Source organism: Hemitrygon akajei, chromosome 3 (assembly GCF_048418815.1).
Source record: "Hemitrygon akajei chromosome 3, sHemAka1.3, whole genome shotgun sequence".
NCBI classification, from domain to species: domain Eukaryota; kingdom Metazoa; phylum Chordata; class Chondrichthyes; order Myliobatiformes; family Dasyatidae; genus Hemitrygon; species Hemitrygon akajei.
Window position 1 is genome coordinate 19,424,204 of NC_133126.1, and position 24,581 is coordinate 19,448,784.

General features: G+C 42.9%; 1 protein-coding gene across 6 annotated transcripts; it reads right to left on the reverse strand.

The window, feature by feature from the left end:
• Positions 1 to 356: 356 nt before the first annotated feature.
• On the reverse strand, positions 357 to 24,440 carry znf410 (zinc finger protein 410). Of its 6 annotated transcripts, none has more exons than XM_073039281.1 (13): positions 24,338 to 24,439; positions 23,078 to 23,195; positions 20,220 to 20,353; positions 19,248 to 19,351; positions 18,986 to 19,036; positions 16,710 to 16,845; positions 13,483 to 13,662; positions 12,343 to 12,508; positions 10,421 to 10,602; positions 5,158 to 5,247; positions 3,556 to 3,678; positions 1,823 to 1,966; positions 357 to 1,204 (listed from the first exon to the last, which is right to left on the reverse strand). In XM_073039281.1, exons 4-13 carry the CDS (start codon positions 19,269 to 19,271, stop codon positions 1,062 to 1,064), a joined length of 1,239 nt encoding a protein of 412 aa, XP_072895382.1. In that variant the 5' UTR covers positions 19,272 to 19,351; positions 20,220 to 20,353; positions 23,078 to 23,195; positions 24,338 to 24,439; the 3' UTR covers positions 357 to 1,061. The 6 variants fall into 6 exon arrangements, 5 of the variants coding, with proteins under 5 accessions (XP_072895382.1, XP_072895383.1, XP_072895379.1 ...); XM_073039282.1 differs by having other exon boundaries at positions 16,746 to 16,845; positions 20,220 to 20,356; XM_073039278.1 differs by having other exon boundaries at positions 20,220 to 20,356.
• Between the last annotated feature and the right edge of the window lie 141 nt (positions 24,441 to 24,581).

Genomic DNA, 24,581 nt, shown 5'->3' on the forward strand with positions numbered 1-24,581 from the left:
GAATCAAACCCCAAGCAGTAATTGCTGGCGCCATAAAGTGTTGGCCATCCATGGAACTTAGTCACCATTGATACTGTATTCAATATTACACCCTGCTGCTCGCCATTGGTATAACCGTGCAGATCTATTTCCCTGAGCTCTAAGAAGAAATTGAAAGTGAAAGACAAGGTTTCTACTTGAACTTTTTTTGAATATCCTGTGGCAAGGGGTGGGAAAGCATCTCCCTTTGGCAGCTGCTCAGAGTGGACTGTGCAGAAGGGTTCTTATCTATTTACACAAAAATGAAACTTAGACTACACTGCCTCTATTACGTAACTCAGACTCTCCAGCAATTCTGAATACCATTCACACAACAGTGGTATAAACATCTTTTATTTAATGTGATGTATAGCAAAATTCACAAGGAGTATCTTATACACGCAGCATTCAGACCCGATGCCAGGAGGGCAGATGAAATTATATTTGGAAGACATTTTAGTAACTACACCACTAATCCTTCACTGAACCCAATCTTTAAACCTGCCGATTTCTTGGGAAGTTGAAGTCCACAGCTTAAACCCTTGAGTCACAGGTGATGTCAGAAGTGGGTGGAGTGACCTTGCCAGGGGAATACAGGACGGTTAATAGAGGACAGAACACATGGAGATTTCCTCCAATATCCACAGCTGATTTGCAGTCTAGGCCTTTCAGACTGCCAGCGCCTGACGAAGTTCACTGTGAAGCAAGTGAAATCAAACGACCCTTTGTAAACAAACACCAGTCTACTCCTTTTCTCTGTTGCTCCAAGAAAAGTAGTCAAATTTAGATCAATTTCCTCATGCAGGATATCGTCAGGATCTTGCATACACAGGTAGATACACAAGGAAGAGCTAGAATGGAGAAATTATCCAGCAGCATTGCTTTTGATGCTGATTTCTTGCATATGTAAAGATAAATTCATGTCCGTTCACATTTTAGTAAACTAGGAAAGAGAGGCAGTCAGACCTGGATCAAAGCAGCCTTGCTCTCCATTTCATGAGGTCCTTTGACCAAAATATAACAACTAGAGGGCCCGTAGCCATTCACTGTATTAATACAGTTACTACTTCCTCATAAGAATGTCCTGCAGTGGCTATGGCGACAAGATGGTGTGGCTGGGGCAGAACCACAATGGACGCTGTAGTTGTTGTGCCAGTAACTAATGGTGAACTCTCAGGCAATACTTCTATCAGGAAATAAAAAAAGATAATATTAGAATATATTCATTACTTCTCAGAGTGGGTACAGTTTCATCCAAACAACATAGAAATCTGGAATCTCCCCCCTAAGATTTACAGATTAGTTTTGTTTGTCTCATGCACGTTGAAAGATACAGTGAAATGCATCGCTTTTGCATCAACAACCAACAGATTGTGTTGGGGGAAGTCAACAAGTGCCACCACTCTTCTGATGACAACATAGTACGCTCACAACTCTCTCACCCTGACCCATACAGCTTTGGGATATGAGAGGAAACCAGCACACCAAAAGGAAACCCACACAGTCACGGGCAAAAAAGGTACCAATTCCTTTTCGAGAGCATTGAGAATCGAACCCCAATCAGTGATCGGTAGCATTGTAAAGCGATTGCATTAGCTGCTATGCTACCGTGCTTTACTTAGTAAGCATGAAGAAAAACATGAATTGTCTCTCAAACGGGAAGAACCAGGGAATAATTACGAAAGTTAATACTGGGTCAACAACTTAAACTCAGGATCCCAGGGTGAGAAATGGCGAGCAACCCTGAAGAGGGTGGGTGAAGGTGACAACAGAAAGAACTAGCAGGCAAAAGATTTACACCTACCCTCCTCTGCTCCAAGTACACTCTGTGGTAACACCAAAGGCTGTGCTTCCAGGGCAGATGGTGAAAGCACAGAAGCTGTAGCTATTGAAAATCCTGAAGGCATCTCTGGTACACTTCCCACACCATCGTCAGGTAGGCCACTGGCTTTAGAAAGCACAATGATGAAAATTATATTAGCATTGTGTACAAAATGTGTATTTTATTTTCTTCAAGGATTTTGTTTGAATCTTCATTCACTCAAAATGATATTGCTGACAACGATCCTTTCTATTATATATTTTCTCACAAAACAGGAGGCCATTTGGCCCATTCAGTCTATGCTGATTCTTAGAGCAATCAATCCTATTCTCTCCCTTGTTTCCCAGTTACCTATTCTCACCTAGCCATTGACACCTCTGGCTTTCCCTCACAACCACTTGTTATTGATGGACCCCTTTATCATTATTTATTTATTGAGATAAAGCATGGAATAGGCCCTCCTGGCCCTTTGAGCCATGCCACCAAGCAATTCCCCAATTTAATCCGAGCCGAATCACAGTACAATTTACAATGACCAATTAACATCAACTGCTACGTCTTTGGACTGTGGGAGGAAATCTGAGCACCTGGAGGAAACCCACGGGGTCATGGGGAGAATGCACAAACTCCTTACAGGCAGCGGCAGGAATTGAACCCACCTCACCTGTAAAGTATTGTGTGCTAACCACCATGTTACCATGCCGCCTTACCAGCCTCCATCTCCACAGCTGCAGCATCACTGTGGCACCTGCTCTAGCTGGTCTTGAAAGAATGTCTTCTTAAACTGGTGGTCCTGGTAAATATGCTGACAGCATTGTGGGAAATAGGTCTATTATTGTCATATTGTCAAGCTACAGTGAAAAACTTCGTTCTATAGGCTATCTATACAGATCATTTCATTACAACAGTGCACCGAGGTTGAAGAAGGGAAAACAGTTTTTGTGTTGATTGTTTCAATATTTTGATCAAGGGAACAATGAAGGGAATTGAGGGATTTAGGCTATGTACATTTTAAATTGACATTCGCACAGTGGTCAGCACAAATGCTTCGTGCTGAAGGAATTGTTCCTAAGCTCTCTCGACTGATAAAAGTATAACCTCTTTTCATCTCTATCAGCTCTCATATCATCAGGGCGGTGTAATTTAATGTCAACTGGACAAAATAATTTGCCTTTATCAAATGGATGCTTTGTTCCAAAATAGAGGAAATTAAAGGAAAACAAGCACGGGAGCCAGGAATTGATAAAATTGGGACTGGTGGTGTCTAAAATATACTGTCTAGGGAAGGCAAAGATTAAAGATATTTAACAATGAGCTTTATTTGTCACATGTACATTGAAATATACAGTGAAATGTGTTGCTTTGCATCAACAACCAACACAGTCTGAGATGTGCTGGTGGTAGTCCACAAGCTTCCAGTACCAACAAATTACTTACCTGAATCCAGAGCTTTTTGGAATGTGGGAGGAAACCGGAGCACCTGGAGGAAACCCACATTGTCACAGAGAGACCATACAAACTCCTTACAGAGAGTGGCAGGAATGGAACCCTGATTTTACAGCTGGTGTTGTATACACACTACCTGCTGTGCTACCATGGCACCCCTATTTGTACATGCACCTAATACTCCAAAGTTGGAGATACTTGGTCCAGTAAGTGGAAATAAGTTCCCCTTCTTTGCACCCTTCCACATACCCCTTTGCAGCACCACACACCTGCAGCCTCTTCTTGGTCACTGAAGACAAGACGGATATCGTGGCATTTCCGCATGTGGACATTCCTGCTGCCGCTCTGAGAGAACGTCTTCCAGCAAATAGTGCACTGGAAAGGCTTCTCACCTTTAATTCAAATAAACAGTAAATAATGAAAAGGTTTTAATGAATCACTTTCTTCATGATCTTCCTGAGCACTTTCTTCCACCAACTGTTGACAGCATAAATAAAGCACCATACTGTATCAGTTCCAAGTCTGGTGAGAGTATGGACTCATTACTACAGCAGAGGTTGAGACAAATCCTCTAGATGCAGTTAAGTGGGGAGACAACACAAATATTTAATGAAGGGAACAGACAGCAGAGCTGAGGAATGATGGCAGGAGCTTTCAGTGGTTCAGATACACTGTGACAAAGAACAGAAAACACTGGATGCATTATTCATTAGGTGAGTTAGTATGTGTGTAAAGGGAAAGGTGTCAAAATGGTTGTTGTGATGCATCTAGTGTGGTAGTGTTGTATTAGTGCTTGTGCTCTCACTTTCAGCTTCCACCGCTGGCTAGCAGTCTTGCAAAAAGGAGAGCTGAATGTTTAAGTCTCTCCCTGCCAGTACATAGCCTCTCCAACAGCAAACCTCATGAACTGCCTCCTCACTAGCAACACACGGAAACTGAACTTTTGGACTCAGGCTGAACTACAGAGGATGAGGAGGAGGTCTGGCCCCTGAACACATAGCACACAGGCCCACCAGTGTGTACACATACCCTGATGCTTGTGAACAAGATCTCCAGCTATGGGGTAATGGCCCCAATGCCTTGTGGGCAGCTACGGGAGTAAACCCAGACAACAAGTCCGGAGTGGAGCCCCTAAGGCAGCTGGACGTCACTGAACGTCCTGCAAGCAGCTCCTGCAGCCAAGCTGGTGCCAAGCGTATTGCTTCATAAGCTTTCATTTGGACTACACTGGTGAAGCCGAGAGGGGGATCTTGATGACTGGGCATCTCAGGATCTCCATACCTTCCGCCCAGGCTTGTGATGATGATGATTATCATCCATCGTCCTTCAAGACAGACAGATGCCAAACACGACCACAAAGAAAATCAAGTCAATGTTTTAAGTCAAAGGCCCTGGTTGCAGGTCCATGGGAGTAGGCAGTTTAAATGGTTTCAATAAGGATTAATTATTCCAAATGGCCTGTTTCTGTACTGTACTTTTCTATGACCCATTGTCTCACTGGGAAAGGTTTTAAAAAACAGGCACCTTTCAGCTGCATGGTAAAAGCATGGATAGGGTGAACCCGGGATGGGATGGGGATGTGTTGGCTGGTCATATGGGTTAATGGAAGTATTTTAAAAGATGTTTATGCTTCTTAGTCTGTGTTAAACATTGGGTCTTGCAGTTCTGTGGGACCATACTTAGGTCAAAGTCAAGGTAAATATTATTATCAAGATACATACATACATACATAAGTGATCTCCAAGAATTGGAGGTGACCCAACAACAGTTACCTTCCCTTACAATATCCTTTATCATTGCCACCTCGGAGACAATGGATTCCTCTTCCCCGTAACCTGACAGAATGACAGCAAGCACAAGATCTTCCGTACCTGAATGCACGACCATGTGTTTCCGCAGACTGGAGTACTCTGTGAAACACCGTCCACAGCTTCTGGCTGCACAGACAAATGGCTTCTCCCCTGACAAAAGGAAAACATGCCAACAAATTAACATACAGTAGAAATTTCCACAAGAGGTTTCTGCACGTGCCAGTGGAATGGAGGAAAATATCCTCTTATTCCATCAGTAAATCACACTGCAGAAACCGCAAAAGCAACTGCTTCCAGCTTTTCTAGGGAACCTAAAAGGTGGAGAGGATCGGAAGCTCTAGTGCACCTTTAAGGTGGAAACAGTGCTAATAGAGGTCAGGTCATTTGCCTATCCTAATAGCTCCACCTTCCCAGACGACTTGATGGTGTGTTGTTTATGGTATTGGCCTCATGCCCAAAACCTCACCAAGACAATGAATTCAAGTGGAAATTATTAGGTTATGACAAAATAATATTACAGCGAGAGAGATGATGGACTTGCATTTCTATAATGCCTGTGGAGCCTTGAAGTCTGAAAGTACTTTGAAGACAGAAAATTTCTGAAGCACTTCCACCACTACAAAAATGCAACTTCAGGGAATCACATTCACATGGATAAAAGAACAAAAGGAGGGCTAAGTGGAAAGGGAAGTTTAGATTGATCTTAGATAAGGTTAAAAGGTCAGCACAATACCACAGGCCAAAGGGCCTTTATTATGTTCTGCATTCAGTGACCACTTTATTACATACAGGAGTGGACCCCAGTATGGTCTTCTTCTGCTGTCGCCCATCCACTTCCAAGTTCAACATGTTGTGCATTCAGTGACGCTCTTCTGCACACAACTGCTGTAACACCTGGTTATATGAATTACTGTCGCCTTCCTGTCTGCTTGAACCTGCCCAGCCATTCTCCTCTAACCACTCTCATTAACAACGCATTTTTGGCCACAGAACTGCCGCTCACTGGATGTTGTTTTGTTTGCCACATCATTCTCTCTAAACTCTAGTGACTATTGTGCGGTTAGATCACACTTCTTCCCCGTTCTGATGTTTAGTCTTAACAACAACTTAACCTCTTGACCACGTCCACATGCTTCTCTGCATTGAGTTGCTGCCACAATTGGCTAATTAGATATCTGCATTAATGAACGGGTGTACAAGTGTACCTGATAAAGTGGCCACTGAGTGCATATTTTGATTTGCACACAGCCAATTGTCATGGACTGCAATAAAGCAACCAGATAACAGTTTTTAATATTTACTGTTACAAACACCTGAATGGTTCATATTCCTGCATGCATCTTGTGAATCAGGCACCGATTTGGCCTATAAATATCTTGATTCCACATTATGGATTCAGATTTAGATTTATTTATCATGTGTGCATTGTAATATACAGTGAAATGTGTCATGTGCATTAACAACGAACACACCCAAGGCAGCCCTCAAGTGTCACCAACATAGCAGAGCAACCCAGAACTTAGTAAGCAACAAAACAACAGGAGAACAAGCCCCATTCCTCCCTCCCACCCACACACATACAGTCCTTTAACCCCAGGACAGGCCACCTTCGATCTCCAGTAGACTCAAGGATTTGCAGATTCTGTTTTTACATTTTACACTTTGTAAATGTGATGACAGCATGGTGGTTGATTTAGTGATAAAAAAATCATTAAACTAAAACAATAACTTGGTGTTGAGAGAGGTAGATGCAACATGATGACTGAGTGTTTCCAACAAAGTGCTTGAAATAAAGAAGCTTGAACCCATGATTGTGAGACGCAAATTCAAATCTTCAACAACTGAGGAATCTGAATTCCTCAACTGTTGTGGAGAATTGACTAATATGGAATAAAAATCTGGGCTGGTGTGGGGGTGGGGGGTGGTAACCTAATTCATTCATGGAAAATCTGCACAACGGTACAAGAATTCAGCATACAGTGGAAAATACAACTTGCAGCCAATACTCTTCCCAAACACAACACCACGCCGACTCCTAATCAGGCTGTCAATCCAAATGCTGGTAGATTCTGTCCCTCAGAATTCCCTCTACTAACTCCCCCACTACTGATGCCAGGATGACCAGACAGCAGTTCCCCAGCTTGTCCTTTTTAAACAATGGAACATTCCAGTCTGCTGAGGTATCTAATGATTTGGGTTTAATAACTTGCTGTCACAGATTCACTGTTCTTTTGAAGAAATTCCTCCTCATCTCAGTCCTGAATGGTTTAGCACTTATGCAAGGACCAAAATCACTGATCCTGGATTCTCCCGCCATTGCATACATACCTCCTGCACCTAGTCCACTACTGCTTGAATGTTTTAGAATATTCTACCCGATACTCCTATAGTTCTTGTAAATATTCTGGCAAATAAGAGCAGAAATGGCTCATCTCCTTGATACAGTAGTCCTACAATCCCAGCAATCAGTATAGTGAACCTTTACTGAACTCCCTCCACAGCAAGAATGTGGTTTTTCAGATAAAAATGCTCGAAGTTTTACACAATACTCAAGATCCAGTCTCATCACGATACTGTACAATTGCAGCACAGATTCTAGCTCCAATACTTGAATCCTCTCACTGTGAAAGCCAACAAACCACTTGATATCTTGAATCATCTCGTGAGTAGTGCACCCCCACTTCAATTGATTAGCATTCAGATAACAATCTACATTCCTATTTTTGTCAAAGTGGATAGACCCTCATTTATCCATCTTGTATATACACCTACAAGTATTTGCCGACTCCCTCAATCTGTCTTAATAAACCAGGAGCTTCTCCAAGGATGGCTCTCCCACCCAGATTTATAACATCTGCTAAGTGGTATAAATTCATTTTAATTCCCCAGTCTAAATTGTTAATGTATATCATCAAAGGCTGGGGTCCCAGCACACATCCTGTGGTGTCTCTTTAGTTGCTGCCTGGCACTTGGAGGGAAAAAACCTTTATCCGTATGTTTGTCAGTGAACCATCCGCATTCTCCATCCAGATTGATGCCTTACCATAAACTTTGTACGCTAATCTCTTTCATGGAGCTTTATCAAAAACTTTCCAACCAATTTTATCCACAGGATTCCACAAGACCTCGCCACTTCCCAATATAACTCAGAAATATTCTTACTTGAACAGTTCACTAACACGACCTCGATATTTTGCTCTCTCTGTACTACTTACTTTTCCAATTTCTTATTGCAAGTTATTTTTTACGTAGTACACTGTACCACTGTTGCAAAACAAATTTCACAACAGTATGTTAGTAATAATAAATGTCATTCTAATTCTACTTTTGTAATCAATTCCTCCAGCAAAAAGCAGTAACAGTGAGCTTTCATGATTGCTTGCAGGACATGCATACTGACCTCTGTGAATACGCTGGAACATACACATGCCTCTGTGGCTCAGCGCTCTAAAGCAGACCATAAGACACAAGAGCAGAATTAGGCCATTTGGCCCATTGAGTCTGCTCTGGCACTCCATCATGGCTGAGTTTCTATCGCTCTCAACCCCGTTCTCCTGCCTTCTCCCCCTAACCCTTGATACTCTTGACTAATCAAGAACCCATCAACCTCACTTTAATATTGTTCTATTTCAATAATGTGCTATATCTTTCCTGCCAAACATGGACAATTTCACATTTTCCACTATATACTCCATTTGCCAGAAGAAGGGAAAGATCCTGTCTAGCTAGCAGTAGTCATAGATAGCCAGTGTGTATTTTCTATGTCGGGGTTAACTTAAATTAGAGGGCATGGGTTTACCATGAATACATGGAGGTTTAAAGGGGTAAAATTGAACCCAAACACTGCATAGTTAACATCTGGAATGAGCTGCTAGATAAGATGATGGAGATAGAAAACATCTAAGAAGTATCTTGAATGAGCAGGGCACAGCAGGATATAAAATTAGAGCAAGCAATGGTCAACACAGGCACAGTGGGCAGAAGGGCCTGTTTCTATGTTGTACACATTTTTTTGTCACTTAACCTGCCTTTATAAACTCAGGTCCTCTTCACAGTTTATTTCCCTGCCTTGTCTTTACTAATTATATATTCAGTGTCATTACCCAAGCCACCTATACACACTGCTAAGTAATTGGAAAACCCAACACCAATGCCTCATTATTTTTTGCCAACCTGAAGACACATTGTGCTTGCTACTTCCCATTAGCCAGCTCATCTTGGATCCATATCAATATATTGGTCCAATGTGACATTTTCCACAATGTTTGATGTGAACCCCCATCAAATTCCCTCTGGAAATTTACCTTTTAACCTTTATTGATGGCACATTACTTCAGCAAAGAACTCTTTCTCCCAACCTTCAGCCACTACAGCAAAAAGGATAAAACTATTTTTTTCTCCAGGTAGTTGTGGAAGGCAGCACTTTGAATATTTGTGCATTCTGCATCTGGTGTGATATTTCTTTAGAATCTGCCCCACACACAGGATACACTCAAATATCTTAAAACGTAAAAGCTGCCTTTGCGGTAAAATAGCACAGTATGAAGTAATGGGTTCAAAAATTTGTTAATTCGCGGAGCGGATGAGCTCACAGTCTGGAGTGGTACACACTGCTCTCGTGCAGAGCCTGCCTCCTCAACACCAGGCCAACCACACAGCCTTGCCAGAATCATTAGAAAGTAACATACACTAACTGCAGGAGTTATGAACTTAGCCCAAACAAATCTCCCCTCCATTGGCCTTGTATACTTCTTGCTGATTCAGGAAAGCAGCCAACATTATTAAGGACCCCTCCCATCCTGATATCCTCTTCTCCCCTCCCCTATCAGGCAGAACATAAAAGAGAATCTTTTGATTCTCTTGAATCAAACTTGAGAACATAGTACTAGACTCAAGGACAACTTCTATCCCACTGACCTCTTATCTCCCATGGCACAGTAGCATAGCAGCTAGCGCAATGCCTTACAGAGCCAGCGACACAGATTCGATTCCCGCCACTGTAATATACATGTGACAAAGCTAACCTTTATCTCAATCTCTCTCAATCTGTCCTCATTGCAACCCTTGCACTTTTTTCCTACCTGCACTGCAATCTTACTTTCTTCATTTTGTTCAATATTCTATTCAGCATTATTTTTTTCTTTTACTACCTCTATGTATTTTATGTGTCTGGATGGCATGCAAAATCAAAGCTTTTCATTGTACAAGACGACAGGTTATAGGAGCAGAATTAGGCAATTTGGCCCATCGAGCCTGCTCTGCCATTTCATAAAGGCTGATCCATCTCAGTACTTGTGATGATAATAAACCAATCCATTCATACCAGTGTGAATTCGCATGTGGTTCTTCAAGTTGCCGGCTGTTGTAAACTTCTTCCCACAGTCATCCTCAGGGCAGGTGTAGGGCTTCTCTCCGTTATGAGTCCTCATGTGCACCTTTAATCTCTGCAGCACGTAGAAACTCTTTCCACATCCTTCCTTTGGGCAGGTGAATGAACGGTCATTCCTGCAGAAAGACAGGAATTACTTGGAATAAAGGTAAAAGTTGATGGCCAGGTGTGGCCAATGACTAGGTGAGTATACGGTCAAGTCCAAGCTTGAACATCAAGATGTCCAGTTGAGTTTTAAAACCCTAACTATGTGAATGGGGAGAGATGAAGCTCAAAGAGGAGGAAGCACAAATAGAACAGTGAAACTGCTCCCCAGGTACATAGAGAGGAAAGGACTGAAATCTTTCACTAAGTTCCTGTCAAAGGCACCACGAGCCACAGGTAGTATTCCACCCCCCCACCGGATTGAAGTGTCTAGTATGTTGGATTAGGCTACATAATTGTTACTTTTCCTAGTAGTTCAATTTTCTTAAACTTGTTTATATTTGTATATAATCACCTATATACATGTAACTGTTCAGTAGTGAGTTTTCTAGTGGTTGTAGTTGGCTGTATATTTTTCTGGAAACTTCTTGGTTTCAGTAGTGGACATCACATTACTTGAATGAGGGTGGTGGTGGTGGTGGAGGAGAATTGGTTGGTTCTTTTGTCAAGAAAGAAGTGGAGAGCTTTGAGGCCTTCCTGATGGGGATAGAAGTGTATAGGGACTGCCTCATCATCCATGGTGAAGATGAGGTGGTGAGGGCCAGGGAAATGAAAGTGACTGAGGAGATCGACAGCATGAGAAGTGTCACAGATGTAGGTAGGAAGGGACTGAACCAAGAGGATAGAGAGGAATTGAGGTACGAGAACAAGAGTTCAATGGGACAGGAACAGGCATAGATCCAGATAGTCCGGTTTATGGATCTTGGGTAGAAAGTAGGAGATAGTAGGTGGAAAAAGATGACCAGACCACCTTTGTTAATTTTTTTCTCTCTCTCAATTCTTTTCCCTCGGCTCTCTTCTTCTGCTCTTTCTGTTCCTTTTCTTTTTCCCACCATGCTTGTCCCCTCATTTTCTTTGTTCTTGTAACACTTAATGACAGTCTCAGAATAGAGTCCTTTTAGAATGGAAATGAAGAGGAATTTCTTTAGTTGGGAAGTGGTGAATCTACAGAACTTGTTCCTACAAGCAGCTGCTGGGTCTTTACCTACATTTTAGGCACAGATCAATAGATTTTTGATTGGTCAACACTTGAAAGGATACAGCGAGAAGACAGGAGACTAGGGGTGAGGGGGAAAATGAATCAGCCATGAAGAAATGGTGGAGCAGACTTGGGCCAAATGGTCTAACTCTGTGCCTAAATCTTATGGTCCTGTGGTTAATAAAATGATCATAAGCAATGAGCTTTATGCCTCATTCTTATCTTCTGCAAAAGCATCAGGAGCCAACGAGTATGCCAGAGGTGGTGGTAGAGCAGATAGCAAAGGGACTCTTCAATAGGCACATGAATATGCCGAGAATGGAGGGAATCAGAATCATGTTAAATATATTTGGCATATGTCATGAAATTTGTTGTTAGGTTTGTTGAGGGATTAAATAAATTAAGAGTCATTGGTTTAATTAGTTTACCACAACATCACAAGCAAAGGACCAGATCAAAAATCAGCATTTTCCCTTGTAGATTCACTAACATGCTGTTCAAGAAGCTATCACAGATGCATTGTAATGATGTCCTCCTCAAGAATACCTGTTCTTGTGCAAGTTAAAGTCCTCCATGACATAGGGCCTGTACTGTTCCATGTTCTATACACATCTGTCAATTTCTCCGTTATTAATCCATAGGAAAGAAAACTCACAGGTGTTCAGAAACTCACTTGTGGGTTTTCAGGTGATATTTCAGGTGGGCGTGCCAGAGGAAGGTCCTGCTGCAGCCTTCATAGGAGCACTTGAGGGTCTTCTCACCCTGCGGAGTCTCTTGATTCACCTCAGTTGGCGCACCTTCCACAGAATCTGCTGCAGCGCAGCTGTCCTCTGGCTCTCCTGGAGAACAAACATCACAGGTTGCAACTAGGGCCTCTGCTATTCAGGGTTGGGCTGCGAGGAGGACAGCTATGGCAATCCTGACGTGAACCTGCTTCAGGGCCTTTGGACCAGAGGGGAGATCACCACGATCAGTACTTCCTCACTAATACTAAAGGTTGTGAAATACTTTGGGATCCCCAGAGAGAACAGCAGCATATACATTTAAGATTAATATTCTCCCCTTTAAATTTTAATGGGAATGGACAGAAAATCCTAAATTACACACCCAAATTGCTGGAGGAACTCAGCAGGCCACGCAACATCTATGGAAAAGAATAAACAGTCAATGTTTCAGGCCGAGATCCTTCATCAGGACTGGAAAGGAAGGGCAGAAGTCAGAGTAAGGTGATGGGGAGAGGGGAGGAAGGGTACAAAGTGGTAGGTGATGGGTGAAACCGGGAGGGGGGAGGGGTGAAGTAAAGAGCTGGGAACTTGATTAGTGAAAGCGATAAAGGGCTGCAGAAGGATAGAAGAAAGGGAAGGGGGTGGCGCACCAGTGGGAGGTGATGGGCAGATACGGAGTTAAGGTGAGAGGGGGAAATAGGAATGGGGAACGGTGAAAGAGCGGGGGGGAATTGCATACTTCTTGCTACTAACAAAATACTCAGGCGATCAAGAACAATGATCCAGGTTGACAGGGTGTGGAGGGAGTTCCCACACGCATAATAGAGGGGTGAACACAGAGTAGAAAACTAAGTGGTCAGGGTAAGGAACGAGTGACAGGGAATGAATGAAAGAGGAAAAACAAACGAATCATGAATCCTCTCTGCAAAATCTGTTAAGAGGAATGAAATAGAAGTACTATGTAATTAGAAGAAGGTTGAAGAAATTTCAGATTCTCCCTGCTCACTGCAAAGGCTCAATTCTGGGGCACTAAGCAGGTCAGCTGGAGAGAGGCTGGCGTGCGAGAAAACCATCAACACCACTGGCACCTTTTGAATGTTTGGCCAGCTGTGCCCTGGTTGCAGCTACGAGGCTGTCGTGCGCCAGTTCCTGAACGCGGAGATACCACGGGGCGCTCCCATCTGCATTTTCACCGGAAGCTGACCTGCTTCCAGCTTCAGGCACCCCGACTTGACTCGGCACCACAGGATCAGAGGCAGAGGAGTCACCTGAAATACAAAGGAGAACTTGCATTTACATGGCGCCTATCACACTCCTTGCCCCTTTCCTGAAACACCGTACATAGGCAATGGACTGCATTTGAAGTGCTGTCAGTGGGAGTGTTGGATACCCGGCAACTTTACACTCAGCAAACTCCCACAAATAGCAGGATGTTTAGTGAGGGATTACCTATCAGGTAAGACACAGAGTAGAACTCCACCAAACTTCAATATGGTCCCACAGGGCATTTTATATCCACCTGAGGCAGTAGACAGGGCACCATAAATAACGTGTAATTTGGATAAACACACTTACATTGCAACACTCTCTTGAATAAGCACTGTTATCAGAGCAACACACAAAATAACCCATAATTTGCAGAAGAATCATTGATTTTAAAATAAATGAAAGCAAAAGGTCAATCCAGAGCTTTTTTTGGGGGGGGGGGGGGGTAGGAGGAAGGACACGTGGCAAGGCACAGTTAGCCAGGGTGGTGAAGAAGGTGCTTGGTGCATTTATATTCAGTATTCTGACCAATGGAAGGCAAGAGTTGGGATGTCATGTAACAGCTATATAAAATGTTGTTAAGACCACATTTGGAGGACTGCGTATAATTCTAGTCACCCTGCTACAGAAAGGATGTCCCTAAATTGGTGAGGGCGCTAAAAAGACTTACAAAGATGTTACCAGTACTAAGAGAGGTTGGATAGACTCGGACTTTTATTCCATCCCACCACCCTCCGGAGCTCAAGAGGCTAAGTGTTGATCTTATCGGTGGTTTGACCTTCAAGAGGCATCTACCTGGATGGTCATAGTCTTTTTCTCAGGGTAGGCGAGTCCAAAATTAGAGGGTATAGATTTAAAAGAGATCTGAAGTTCACCATTTTCCCTACAGAGATTGGTGAGTAAACGGAACAAGCTGTGTGAGCAAATGCTGAAGGCGAGTACAATTATATGGTTTAAAAGACATTGGAAGAAGTATATGGATAGGATTCATTTAGAGCAGGAATTTTCAACAACCTGGGTTCCACTGACCCCTTGCTTAATGGCATTGGTCTATGGCATAAAAAAGGTTGGAAATCCCTGGTTTAGAGGGATATGGGCCAAGTGCAGGGAAATGGGACTAGCTCCATTCAGCATGGATAGGTTTGGTCAAAGAGCCCGGTTTTCAAACTGCATCATGCTATAGTAGGAAGTTTACTGCACAATAAAGAGGATGGATTCACGCCAGGTTGAGCTGTTCCTGCTTGGAGCTGCACTAATACAAGGCATGTAGGCTGGCCACAGCAGAGGAAGGAAATGTCAAGTAAGTGCCAAAGCAAGAGAGCTCCTATTCCTAGTCACAAACAAGAGAAAATCTGCAGATGCTGTAAATCCAAGCAACACAGGTAAAATGCTGGAGGAACTCAGCAGACTAGGCAGCATCTATGGGAAAAAAAAGTACAGGCAAAGTTTTGGGCCAAGACACTTCTCCTGTTCCTAATCCTAGTGGCTGAGTTCAGAAGAGAACCAGCTGAAACTTGAGTACACATCCCTGGTCTTACTTGGACCATGAGGACAATGGAACAAAATGTGTAAAAGCAGGCTAAAAAAATAACAAGTGATGCCCTCCTCTCATGAGCACAATTGCCAGCTACTCCAATTTAACATCTGGTCCACCCGCAACAACAATCCTTACAAAGCAAGGACACACTGAATGATGAACTAACTTCCACATTCCTGCTGCCTTTCTACCAATAAGGCAAAGAGCTGTGTAACATTATGGGTCCCAGCAGTACATTGCTCAAGACCTTGCTATATTATTTGTCCAAGTTCATTGTCCAGGTTTGTATCTTCTCAAGAGGTACAAGTCTAGACAATGAACTTGAAGAAATATAGTATGTCCCCATCGAATCTTGCCTATTGTTATTAATGCACCATTCTGACTGGATGCTCAATGGTTTGGTATAGCAACTGCTCTGCCCAGGATCGCAAGAAACCACAGAGAGTTGCGGACACAGCTCAGCACATCACAGAAACCAGCCTTCCCTCTACAGATTCCTTCTATACTTCTCGCTGCCTCAGTAAACCAGCCAGCATAATCAAAGACCATAGTGATCCTGGACATTCTCTCTTCTCCCCTCTCCCATCTGGAAGAAGGTACAAAAGCCTGAAAGCACGTACCATCAAGCTCAAGGACAGCTTCCACCCCACTGTTAACAGATTCTTGAACAGACCTCCCATACGATTAGATGGACTCTTGGCCTCCATCTACTTTTTACAACCTTGCACTTTATTGTTTACTTGCACCGCACTTTTTTGGCAGCTTTCACACTTTATTCTGTTTTGTTATTGTTTTACCTTTTCCTAGCTCAATGTACTGTAATGATTTGATCTGTATAAATACTTTGCAAGACAAGTTTTTAGTGTACGTTGATACATGTGACATTAATAAACCAATACCAATCAAATTCAGCCCTCAATGAAACAACCACCTGCCAGTGAGGATCACCAGATTACCCAATGCTCCCTGCAAAACATAGGTGGAGGCTTCAGTACATGCTCCAACTACAATCAAGCAACATGCTCACACTCAAAAGTCTTCCAGCATAGGTGGTAAAGAGTTGGTGAATAATGCACCGGGAAAAGTCGGCATCTTCAATAATGCAGCTCAAAGGTAATGAAGAGCTCACAGGACGGTAAAGAAAACATTAAAATTTTAAATGCCTTATCTTTTAAAATAGCAAATTTACCAATAGCAAAATTCATATTTTATAAATCCCAGGTGCACATCTGACAATTAGAAGGCATGCTTAAAGATGGTCTGTTTCACAGAAGCTTTTGATTATAGGCAAGACAATTCAATAGCTAATTAAAACAATAGTCATTTAGTCTCAATGTCAAACAGAGCTGGACTCTACAGACAAGCAATAACATGGAGAGAATATGTTAGGTGGGATGGGACTAGGAACATTTCTGAACACAGGGCATTCTCACAAGAATAATTAAACTGACATAGACACAACCCAGCATGTCACAAAATTCCCACACACAGACACTTCTCTGTTCCATTTACCAGAGGGCAAGATTGCGTTGTGTATTGCACTCTTACTGGCTTTCGTTGGAGGTAGACATCGGACTTCACCCTGTTGTGGCTCTTCAAACCCTTCTCCCAAGGGTATAAATGTATTCTGCACAAACTGCACCAGCAACTGTAAATAAACCAGGTCAAGACATCAGCTTTGAGATGCAACTCATCACATTTTAGGGGCAGTGTTGCCCAATAAGTGTTAGAAATTAAGACAACCACGTGTGATTTTTACATCAAATATCACAGGAGTGAAACATTCTGGAGATAAGTAGGCCAAAAGGGAAGAAAGAGCCTACAAAGAATTTGGACGTGGTAATGCCTGACAAACCAAGGTCAAATGTAGCCATGAAAAATTAAATGAGTCGTGCATGATGGTGTCATATCAAATCCTACTCCCAAACATATGAGCAGACCTAGGCCAACTTTCTAGTACAACATGCCCTAGAAAAGGTATACATTACTTTTTTGGGTGTACATATATTTTTATTTATAATTTATAGTTTATGTTTTGCACTAAACCGCTGCCACAAAACAACAAATTTCACAACATATGTCAGTGATAATGAACCTGATTCTAATTCTGATTCTGCTTGTTTGACTAAGATCTTAATGGAAAGGTCGCAGGGCATTATTTGATGAAGGGTATGGAAACTCTATGTCTTACACTCAAATCAACATCGCAGATCATCTGGTCATCATCTTTTTGCATTTCCTGGGGCTTCAATAGACAATGACTTCCAGGATTATTTTCAAACTGCATCAGTAACTTCCAAAATGTTTCTGAGCCCATGAAGCGTTTGGCAACATACCGAAGTTATTTCAGGTCCACACAAGTAATCTTTTATCTTATGAAAAAGACACTGGTGCTTTTACAATGATTCACCATAAATGACACTAGACAAGTAGAGCAAGAGAGCTCCACTCACATTTATGCAGCAACACTTCTCTTCATATTACTGCCTTCAGGGAGGTGGTACAGGAGCCCATTAGCAACAGCTTCTTCCCGATGAGCCCCACCCCACCATCAGATTTCTGAATGGACAATGAATCCATGTACACCACCTCAATATTTCTGCCCTCTCTGCACTACATATTTATTTTTTGTATATACATTTCTTATTGTAATGCAGTCTTTTTTTGAGATATTGCACAGTACTGCTATCTCAAGTTAAATTTCACAACATATGTCAGTGATGTTAAACCTGATTCTGATATTAGAAAACAGCATGGCCAATCTGTACACAGCAAGTTCCCACAAACCATGTGGCATTTTTATCAACAGGTATCCTTTTAACTATACTGTCTCAAAATTAGGCAGAACTATATCAGAACATAAATAATAGCAACAAAAGTAGCTTTTCACTCATTCAAGGTTGTTCCACTACCCATCAAGATAGCTAGATAGATACTTTATTGATCCCAAAGGAAATTACAATGTCGCAGTATCATTACAAGTGCACAGAAATAAATATTAGAAGTAGAAAGAATATAAAAAAGTTACCACAAACAGTCTAACGGGGGGGGGGGGGGGAGGGGGTCATCACTTTCCCAGCTATAGGTTGACTAATTAAAGAGCATAATGGCTGAGAGCAAGAATGACCTCATATGGTGTTCTTTCGAGCAGCATTTCACGGCAGATCTTTCAGCTCAAAATTACCATATCCCTTCATCTCATTAATGCCCAGAAAAAAATCTCCCTTTTCTTCCAACAGCAACGGCAATCTTTTGCATCTGCCCAGAGGTTTTACAAGCCTCATTTAACCAGTGCAGGTGGCGGGATGGAGAAACATCTCTACCAAAGGAGGTGTAAAGCACTCCTTCCCTCCATTAGCCTGCAGGTCACCCTTGAGAATGGTGTAGCACCTGTTTAGCCCCATGATCAAAGTCACGTGAAGCCATGGGGCAGGTGGTGGATGGTCATATGAGCAGCCACTGTGTATCCCAAGTCCTTGTTAAGCAAACACTGAAGAGCATTGATAATGGCTGGGGTCAGCCATCTTGTAAAGACATGCCCAAAAGAAGGCAATGGCAAACTTCTTCTGTAGGAAACTTTGCCAAGAACAGTCATGGTCTTTGGATCATTATTGCCTACATCATACAACACGGCACATAATGAGGATGGTGAAGATGTTTAACCAGCCTTCACTAAGACATCAAAATGGAAATGATAAGTATATCAAGTGCCGTTTCCTTGATTTTTTTTTACCTAATAATCTAAGAAATGCAGCATCTTAACAAATTAAAATGGTGTCACAACTCACCTCAGGTTTGGGTTCTAGTTCATCTGACAACATAGATTCAGCCTCTGATTTCTGTAGAGAAAAGCAGAAACAGATTATCATGATTGAGCAGAATAGGCAGCTTACTGTGAAAGCTTTTCCAATGAGTTCCACTCACAATCTCTTGTCATATATCAAAGGAAGTTTTTCTTTTCAAATATTTATGCCAAAGCATCAAAATGAACACACTGCAACTTAAGTGTTATTTCAATTTATGTTTCTTTGTTGTTTCAGACAAGCTTACCAACGCAGTCCTTAACTCAATCATATGAGAAGATGTTTTCTTTGGTAAAGCTAGTTGCTAGGAAAGTCTTGACCAGTTCTAGATTTCTTTCCAGAATGTCCTCACTAAAAATTAAAATTAAACATAAAAATTAATGATCTCCAGACCTGGCTGTATTAATGTGATGAAAAGTAGCACATTCATTGAAGCGATGAATACATTTGAGGTTACTCTTCACCTGGATCTGGATCAGATTCAGATTTATTTATCACACGTACATCAAAACATAGAATGAAATACGCCATTTGCGTCAACAACCAACACACCCAAGCATGTGTTGGGGGCATCCTGCAAACGTCACACATTCCTGCGCCAATAGAGCATGCCCACAATCTTCAACAGAATACAACAAAACGAGACAAAAACTAAAGCTCCTTTCCCACTCCCTCAGCATACAGGCCTCCAAAACAGGACAGGGCACCTCAGGGCCTCCAGTCCTTGGCTTTCGGCTCTCAGTTTTGCAGACACCGAGTCTCCAACCTCGAATCTCTGGCCTGGACTCACCCAGATCTGATTCTGGTAATGAGCATCGGGATGATCAGAAGATTGCAGGTTCAAGGCGTTTGCCATTGAACAGATCAAAGATGGTTGGGGCAGCACAGTAGAGTGGTGGTTAGAGTAACACTATTACAACACCAGCAACTAGCGCTCAATTCCCGCCGCTGTCTGTAAGGAGCTTGTATGCTCTCTCCATGACCAGTTTCCTCCCTCATTCAAACGTACAAGTTAGTAAGTTAATCAGTCACAGGCTCATGGGCTGGAAGTCCCTGCTACCATGCTGTACCTCTAAATAAACAAACCAACCAGGAACAGCACCTGGCTTTAATTCACCCCAGACAACATGCTTTAGCATCACCCTTGCAAAACACCCTCCCCAATGCCCACCGCATCTTAACAAACTAGCAGCTGCAGCACAGTGAGGCACACTCTTACTTCGTGTCAGAAGACTGCTGAGTCAAGTCCCACTTCACACATTCGAGCAGAGAAATCTAGGCCAGTACTGCTTCAGTGCAGTTACGAAGGGCTGTTCCACTACGAGAGATGTAGCCTTTCGGTTGAGGTTGCATCTGCTGTCAAAGACGCATGTAAAAGATCACGTTCAAAGTTTGAAGTTCAACTTCAGAGTTCAAAATAGATTTAGCACATATGTCACCTATACAACCCTGAGTAAATACAAGAAACAACAGAATTAATGAAAAACTGTACCCAACAGGATGCACAACCACCAATGTGCAAATACAAAAAAACAATAAGCAGCAATAAATAATAAGAATATGAGGTGAAGCTATTCAAAGAGAAGCAGTCCTATTCTGTGTCCTGACATTTTCAAAATGTGTTTGTAATCATTGCAGTTTTAGGAGTTCTACTCTGTGTAAATTGGCTTCATTACCAGAGTGACTGCAATTGCAATTTCAATTTACTCTTCTATGAAGTAATGACGATCACAAACACCCGTGAAAATAAACTTCTCACCTATTGACAATGAACAATCTCAGGAGACCCAGCAAGTGCAGAGCTAACTGACCTCGACCCGAATAAACCAATCCCAAACATACCGACTGCAATCTGTGTGAAATGCATGGATTTTGGCTTGGGTAGGACTGAGGCTTCACTACAATGAAGGGTGGCCGCAATATCAACCTGTTAACACTTCACCTGCATGTGAACTGATCCACTTGGAACAGACACCATACCTATCAAATACTGAAAGCCCTAGATAGAGAAGATGTGGAGAAGATGCTTCCTATAGAGGAGGGAGGAGGGAGAGTCTCATCAGAATCAAAGGATGTCCCTTTAGAAGAAAGATGAGGAGGATACTGAACCTGTGAAACTCACTGGCACAGATGACTAAGCATTTGAATAAGTCATTGAGTATATTTAAACCAAGGTTGATAGGTTCTTTATTATTCAGGGTGTCAAAGGTTATGGGGAGAAGGCAGAACAATGAGGTTGAGAGGGATAATAAATCAGCCATGATGGAATGGCAGAGTAAACTTGATGGGCTGAATGACCTAATTCTACTCCCATGTCTTGTGGCCTTACAGCCCCAACAATGTCCCAAGGCAGGGCAGGGGCAGGATTGAGAGTGTAGCGATATACTACATACAGAGCTAGAGACGACACGCAGTCGGTAAGCCGTTTCGAGACTAGTTTATTCAAACTTCGCAGCGCTGGCATTTAATCCCTAGCGCCCGCCCTCTCCGGGTGGAAATGACGTCAGAGGTGTATTACCGAAGTCTCTCCCCACGCGCTGGCTATTTGTGAGCCGGTTCGCCTGCACAGTAAGTGGGTCGCCACAAGAGAAAGTTTAGTGAGACCAAGACAGACGTAGCTTGAAGTAAGATTCAACACTCATCTGTTCATTTACAGTAATACACACAAAATGGTGGAGGAACTCAACAGGTCAAGCAGTATCTATGAAGAGGAATAATTAGTCAACATTTCCTGATGAAGGGGCTCAGTCCAAAGCAGCAACTGTTTATTCCTCTCCATAGTTGCTGCCTTATCTGATGAGTTCCTCCAGCAGTTTGTATGTGGTACTCTGGATTTCCAGCACCTACAGAATCCTTGTGTTTCTGTTTCTTTAACTTTTTGATCCACATTTACTGGACAGCATACTCACAAGAGCTATCAGTCAATTCTTGGATATTAAATTCAAAGTACATTTATTATCAAAGCAGGTATACATTATACATCTTTGAGATTTATCTCCTTACAAACAGACACAAAACCTCAAAAGAACCCATTCAAAAAAAACCCCACTATCAAACACCCAATGCGCAGAGAGAAATAAATAGTGCAATCAAAGTAAGCAAATAGCATTCAGAATTGAAGTTTTACAGACAGACAGACATACTTTATTGATCCTGAGGGAAATTGGGTTTCGTTACAGCCGCACCAACCAAGAATAGTGAAGAAATATAGCAATATAAAACCCATAAATAATAATAATAAATTAATCATGCCAAGTGGAAATAAGTCCAGGACCAGCCTATTGGCTCAGGGTGTCTGACACTCCGAGGGACGAGTTGTAAAGTTTGATGGCCACAGGCAGGAATGACTTCCTATGACGCTCAGTGTTACATCTCGGTGGAATGAGTCTCTGGATGAATGTACTCCTGTGCCTAACCAGTACATTATGGAGTGGATGGGAGTCATTGTCCAAGATGGCATGCAACTTGGACAGCATCCTCTTTTCAGACACCACCGTCAGAAAGTCCAGTTCCACCCCCACAACATCACTGGCCTTACGAATGAGTTTGGTGATTCTGTTGGTGTCTGCTACCCTCAGCCTGCTGCCTCAGCACACAACAGGAAACATGATAGCACTGCACCACAGCCTCATAGAACATCCTCAGCATCGTCTGAAAGACTCAAAACCAGGATTCACTGTAGCTGGAGCAGGCCACAGCCTCAATTCAGCGCAGAGCTGAGTAAACACTGCAGAGCAGTGAGCAGAAACAGCCCTCTCCTCCAGTCCCAACACCTTGACCTTTTCAATCTGCCTGGCGTTTAAATCCAGTGAACGGGTACGGGTAACCCAAGGGCAAAAGCCCAATGATCTTGCAGCAAGCACAGGGGACCAAATGACCCATTCCTGATTCTATTTCTTACTCTCTCTTCTAGGAAACTGCCTGACACCCAAGGACTGGGGAGCATAGTTAATGCACAAGATGTTAATGGGTGCAGACAAGGCTGCATTCATCTTGTTGTACATCTCTATCCCAAATATCACAAGAATTTGACAGTACAGCAGCCACGCGCATAATTCATTTCTGTAAATGTGTTACCATTGAATCAGCTTTCATCACCCTTTCAGGGAACTTTTTCCAAATCATCACAACCCACTGTACTCAAAGAAAAACTCCTCTGGTTCTCTTCTCAATTCCCTTCCAGTTATTGATCCATCTGTCAGGAGATGCAAAATGTGATCAATAGAAAACTTGGCACTTCAGCACCTTCATTTTAACATCAAAAGCAATCAGAAATCGCTGAATACCAGGGATTACTCCCGTAATTCTAAGGAGACAAAAGAATCTGCAGATGCTAGAATCTGGAGCAACAAGCAATCTGCTCGAGGGACTCAGCAGATCAAACAGGAAGGTATTATCAACGTTTGTGGTCTAAGCCCTGCATCATGGACCCCTCATGCAGAGTTTCAACCTAAAACACTGACAATTCCCTGCCCCCCACCAACCACTGAGGCGGCTTGATCTCCTGAGTTCCTCCAGATTATTTAAAGCCTGTACCTTAACCTTGGTGCGACCACCGGACAACAGTAGTTCCATAAAACAAAAAAAAATGCTCCACAAAGACTTCAGAGCCTTGCGTCATCCCAGAACACTTCACAGTCGAAGAACAAATTCGTCAAGTTTTAAACAAAATGCTAACAAGCTCACAACAACAGCAACGTGACAGCCCCCAGATGATTTGCCTTCATCACATTGTTGGAGTTTATTGCTTTTTGAGAGGGTGATTTTAGATGCATATCATATTTTTACTGAGTTAAGTATTGTATGTAATTAGTTTTGCTACAATAAGTGTATGGGACATTGGAAAAAATGTTGAATTTCACCATGGGGATGAATAAAGTATCTATCTATCTATCAATCGGGACACCTAAAGGTCTGTGGAACAGTTGCTTGATCGTTCACATCCACCTCAAATAAACGAGGATGCTCCCTCATACTTTTCACCCGACAGGAGCCACCTCCAACACTGCACAACCCCTTCGGCTCTACATCGCTGAGCATCTCACAGAGTGGAATGGGAGGGGAAGAAATCTCCAAAATTACTGAGAGTCAACACGATAAATCCTACTGATGGGGCAGTTACCAACAATACTCGGAGATAAACCTTACTGCGTTAAAGGCAGCAACGAGTGACCTAACGGGGCTCTTAAATCAAGGCTACACCTTTCCACAGCGTTTGTTCCCTCCCCCCGCCACGCTACCGAAACCGCCTTCCATTCACCCGGCCCCCTCATCCTCGAGAGGCGCAGACCATCCAGCTACCCCCCCCCCCCCCGGTCACCGCCCCTCCGCCCTCACCGAGCTGCCCCGACCTTCCGTCCGCTCCGCCGAGCGGGCCCGGCGCCACCGTCCGCGCCTGCGCTCGAGTCGCAGGACGGCGAGTGCAAACGGACAAACGCTGCGGCCACCAGCGAACACTCGAAATGCGTTTTCCTTGCCCTTCGCAGCATTGTTCTGAAAGAAGCGTTGGTGCAGAATTTTGACCCGAAATTCCAGCACTTTGTTGCCCCAGATTCTGGGGATCTGCAGTCTCTTGTGTCTC